Raw genomic sequence first — 4,519 nt, forward strand, 5'->3', positions numbered from 1 at the left:
CTTGCCTAATATGAACTGGACATAGAGACCCTGACTCATTTCACATAGTGCTTAACTCCTTGGGCTGGATTTCAGCAAGCAGTCTAGAGTTGAAAACTCCATGATTTGTCACTTCCCTCAGGCAGCCAGGTCCCCATGCTGGAAAGACGTTGGTCCTTGTTCAGTAAATCCGGACTTTTCATACCAATAGGGGTTAATAGTCTCTTGTGGATTCTCAGTCCTGTCCTGAGATTGTAATCAAACACTCCTCTCTCAACAGTGTCAAGATGGTGGTTCTCTCCAAGGAATACAGCTATGTGGTCCTGACTGGTGTTGCCGGCTTTATCATGATAACGCATCTTGCTGTGAATGTGGCAAAGGCACGCAAGAAGTACAAGGTGGAGGTGAGTTTGTAGCGTGGGTGGTATTGCCCTTGAGGCATCAAGAACGCCTCCACTAGCTGTCTTGAAGGAAAGAGGCCCAGGCATCTCATGAGCTGGCTTAGTATGGCAGAAGCACTGGCAATTAGGGGAAACCCAAGACTTCGTGGACTAGTCCCCATTCTGTGTGAGTAATTTGGTGAACGGGAATCTGGTCTTGTCTAGATCCTAGTACATAAGGAACATCGCAGTAGAGGATATCATGAGAATACTGCACTTCTCCAGTGTTTGGCTCTTAGCCTTATGCCTCACCATGTCCTAGGAGCTCTCTGCAGAGGAGCATATCCAAGGTGGTGGTCCACTCAGCAAACATTGTTGTAACCCACTAGTCACTGTATGTGTATTACATATACATCCCTGTCTGATGGGTCTGTTACAGTTCTTAGTTGGAGAGCCTGGTTCTTCATCTTAAGCTATAGAGTCTCATGCTTATAGCTGTGGAGTCCCTGATTCAGTCTTCGGTATGTTGGCCAAGATAGCAGCAGTCACATCATCACTGACTCTTTGGGTTGTCTACACTTGAAACACTATAGCAGTGCAGCTGCAGCGCTTCAGTGTAGACACTAGTTATGCCAATGAGAGGAGTTCTCCCATCAGCATAGGTAATCCTCCTCCCCGAGAGGTGGCAGCTAGGTCAACAGAAGAATTCTTCCATTGACCTAGCACTGTCTACACAGGGACATAGGTCATCTTAACTACATTGCTCAGGGGTGTGGATTTTTCAAACACTTGAGTAACGTAGTTGGGTCGATATAATTTTCTAGTGTAGGCCAGTCCTAAATGGGAGGAAAATAGTGAGGTGAAGTAGTTCAGAACTGTGCAGTGATTCCCCATTATTGCCTGGGCCAGAGCCCTAGCTAGCTTGCCCCCACAGTGCTAGCTATTCTCTTATCCTTTGTATGATCCTCCTAGAGGGGTGCTTGCAATAACCCTCACAGTGGGTATTCTTACCCTTAAGATTTGAAATCAGTGGAAGAGAGCTGTTGACTCAGCCCCAGTCTCCAAGTTGCAGCAGTCTCTTTCCAGTACCCACATAGATGCATTTGAAGGCTTTCCCCCTCTTGGTCGCTGTGCCAGGTCTCCTGCTGCTAGGCACCCTATTTTCTTTCCCCAGGAGAGGCGAGGTGTAGGACCTGGCAGCGAGGGCTGAGAGTTCAGGCTGGGGGAGACAGGATGGGACTAGCTCTGCTGATGTGTTCTAGCCTGTCCTTAGGCACAGGCTGCCACCTCCCTGCTACAGCCCCTTCTAGCTCTATTCACCCTCACCCTGCAACCTAGGCACCTGCAAAACCCAAGACTTTCCGGTACTCTAAAACTTAGAACATTGCACATAAACACAGGTTTTCCCCACCCTTTAGCCTGGCAATATGTTTCTGTGAGTGTGTGTGGGTGGGGAGCTGGTGTTTCTGTGCTCTGATCTCCAAAGCTAGATCTGTGGAGCTAGCGATGTGGCAGATCGGTTGCTTGGGACTGAGTGGCGGGCTGTTGAAGGGTGTCTGAAACAGAGAAACTTAAGAGACCTGCGACAAGCAAATAACCATATAGTCCCTGCCCTGTTTACTTATGCTTTTCCCTGCTACTAGGTGGGTAGATCTTGCTTTTGGGAAAACCCCAGTTTGGATTCGGAGCAGGAGAAAGTGAGATTATTTTAGAGGAGCATTTAAAAATAAAGGTGAGGAGGGCTTATAAAATTCAAGCGAGACATTTAAGAGGAACAATAGCAAAGAGGACCTTTTGCAAACTAAACTTCATCTTGGAATCCACTATTAACAGCTGCCGCTGTGAGTCAGGACATTGGCATGTGGAGCCTACTGTGCTTGGAAGCAGCTTTGGCACTTTGGGAACTTCCTCCAGGGTGTGATTCTAGAAACTTGCGAAGGGGTGGAGGAGCTGTTTGGTATAGCCCTTAAACATCCCCAAGAGAGGGCAAGTCAGTGGATGTGTAAGAGGCTGCAGCAGCATCTGGCTGCTGGGTTTTATGTGCACCACTGCTGCTCTTTCCCCACACATGAGTGCATAGAACGGGGTGTTCAGGGGGATCTGGATCAGAACATAAAAGGCCGGCGGTGATGTGTTGTGTATGGGGAGCCCATCGTTCAGTGTGTTACACGCCTCTCTCGAGGCTGGTCCACAGAGGAAGAGTTCAGTGCAGTTCCCAGCTAGTGGAGTTACCCCTCTTGTTCAAATGGGAACGGCTCAACACTGCAGATTCTGGGTTCCACCCCTGCCGACAGTGCATGATGGCTGTTCCTTCACACAACTTGAGAGGCTCTGTTTAAGGTTATGGGCTAGCTTTGCGATGTGGCGTGACCATCCTCAGGGCTTCATGTGAGCATGGTATAGGCAAGGGAATCTCCATTCATGCCCATTTGTTGTAGACTGAGTAGAAGCAATGGGCAATGAATTCAGTGCTGGGAGATGGATTAGAACCAATGTAGACGCTCCCGGATGAAAGTCCCAAAGGATAGTCTTAAAGTAGCAGCTGGGGGGGACAGATCCTCCATTTTGTGTCACATCTAGTAGTGTTTGCAAGATCACTGAGACATGAAGCCAGGGTTTACTTCGTGCCACTGTTCAGCCAATGTGCCCAGGAGTTTGAAGTGCAGTCTACAGCTCATTCTTGAAGGAGGGCAACATGACACAACTTGGACTCCAAACCCCGCAAGGCAGTCAGGTGGTCTTGCCAAACAAGCAGAGATTCAGCTTGCTCTGGGTGAGTGCTCTGGGAAATAACAGCCCCTGCAGGAAGTGGCGAGTGACGTTGTTGTTAGAGGCCGCAGAGCTCCATGTGTTTGCTAACACTATGTTGTCTTTAACAGTATCCAACCATGTATAGCACGGACCCTGAACATGGGCATCTCTTCAACTGCATCCAGTGTGCACATCAGAACACGTGAGTATCATGGACGGTCCGGAGTGCTGGCTTGAAGATTTTAAGTTATTAAGTACTCGATGCCTGGAGTGTAGCATTTACTGCTGCTAAACACTTTATCTATATCTGTCTGGATCGGGCTCTGAGAAAATGTAAGGCTCTGCTGCAGCGTATGCTTAGTAGGTGAGACAGGACCTCATCCAGGGGTTCATTTCCAGTCACGGTCTGGCCCCACCTGGGTGGGGACTACCGTGTTATATCACAGCCCTGGCAGTTTGCCCATGTGGACAGATCCTAAGCTCTGTGTTTCCAGTGGGGTATGTCGTGCCTTGCCTTTTGATGGGCTCATTTGTTCAACTGCCTGACTCTCCCAGAGAATGATTGGCCTGTTGGTCATCAGCCCAGAGAGATCTGACTCTCAAACCAACCATGGCTGGTGTGTTCGCATTCCCCCACTAGTAAACAGTGGCTTAGCATTTGGCAATGCCTTTAAAAGGGAACTTCAGGCCTTGTAAGCAAATGTGTTGCTAATCCTGGGCAGTGGCTCTGGGATCATCAGGATTCCCAAGGGCTTGTGCACCCATTTCTGCATTCAGTATGTGTTGACACCACTGTGGTTGTCACAGCATTCTTGCAGAGGCAGCTAAAAGCTGGGCTTGGAGGCCTCTTCTGAGTAGTCCAGTCCCTTTCTCTAGGTCTCTATACAGGCTGAGGGTGTTCCCTAAAATATGTTGCCCAATTCTAAGAAGTGTGGGGGAAGGTGGACAGGGATTGATAGTCTAGATTTCCACAAAGATCTTTTTAAAAACAACTGAAACAAAAAACTTCTTAGAGTTTAGTCATAAATGCTAATCTTGGTCTTCTATTTTCAGATTGGAAGTTTATCCCTCCTTCCTGTTCTTTCTAGCCATGGGCGGAGTCTTCCACCCGGTGAGTCATGTCCCTGGCCAGGTTTGAAATTATTGGATTAGAGATTGTTCCTACTCTCCCCTTCCTTCATATTGGGTGCAGGAGAATGCGCTAAGATCTCCTGAGAGGCAAAGTCTGCCTGATCAATCTTCAGCACGCTCCACTCTAGCCCCATTGTGCAGGGGGGGGAGGAATAGCTCAGTGGTTTGAGCATTGGCCTGCTAAGAATGTTTTGGGGATTGGTCCTGCTTTGAGCAGGGGGTTGGACTAGATGACCTCCTGAGGTCCCTTCCAACCCTGATATTCTATGATCTATGAT

At 48.5% G+C, this 4,519-nt stretch overlaps 1 protein-coding gene across 1 annotated transcript; it reads left to right on the forward strand.

The window, feature by feature from the left end:
* The first annotated feature begins 230 nt into the window (after positions 1-230).
* LOC135983385 (glutathione S-transferase 3, mitochondrial-like) lies at positions 231-4,263 on the forward strand. Its single transcript, XM_065594967.1, has 3 exons — positions 231-383; positions 3,239-3,312; positions 4,164-4,263. Exons 1-3 carry the CDS (start codon positions 267-269, stop codon positions 4,246-4,248), a joined length of 276 nt encoding a protein of 91 aa, XP_065451039.1. The 5' UTR covers positions 231-266; the 3' UTR covers positions 4,249-4,263.
* Positions 4,264-4,519: the final 256 nt, after the last annotated feature.

This window comes from Chrysemys picta, chromosome 4, assembly GCF_011386835.1.
Source record: "Chrysemys picta bellii isolate R12L10 chromosome 4, ASM1138683v2, whole genome shotgun sequence".
In the NCBI taxonomy this organism is placed as follows: domain Eukaryota; kingdom Metazoa; phylum Chordata; order Testudines; family Emydidae; genus Chrysemys; species Chrysemys picta.

Excerpts from the sequence above, each read along its gene's own strand:
- LOC135983385 (XM_065594967.1), top strand. The coding sequence starts at position 267 with ATGGTGGTTCTCTCCAAGGAATACAGCTATGTGGTCCTGACTGGTGTT. Across the intron at positions 384-3,238 it reads GCAAGAAGTACAAGGTGGAG|TATCCAACCATGTATAGCAC; the intron begins GTGAGTTTGTAG and ends TGTCTTTAACAG. Across the intron at positions 3,313-4,163 it reads CAGTGTGCACATCAGAACAC|ATTGGAAGTTTATCCCTCCT; the intron begins GTGAGTATCATG and ends TTCTATTTTCAG.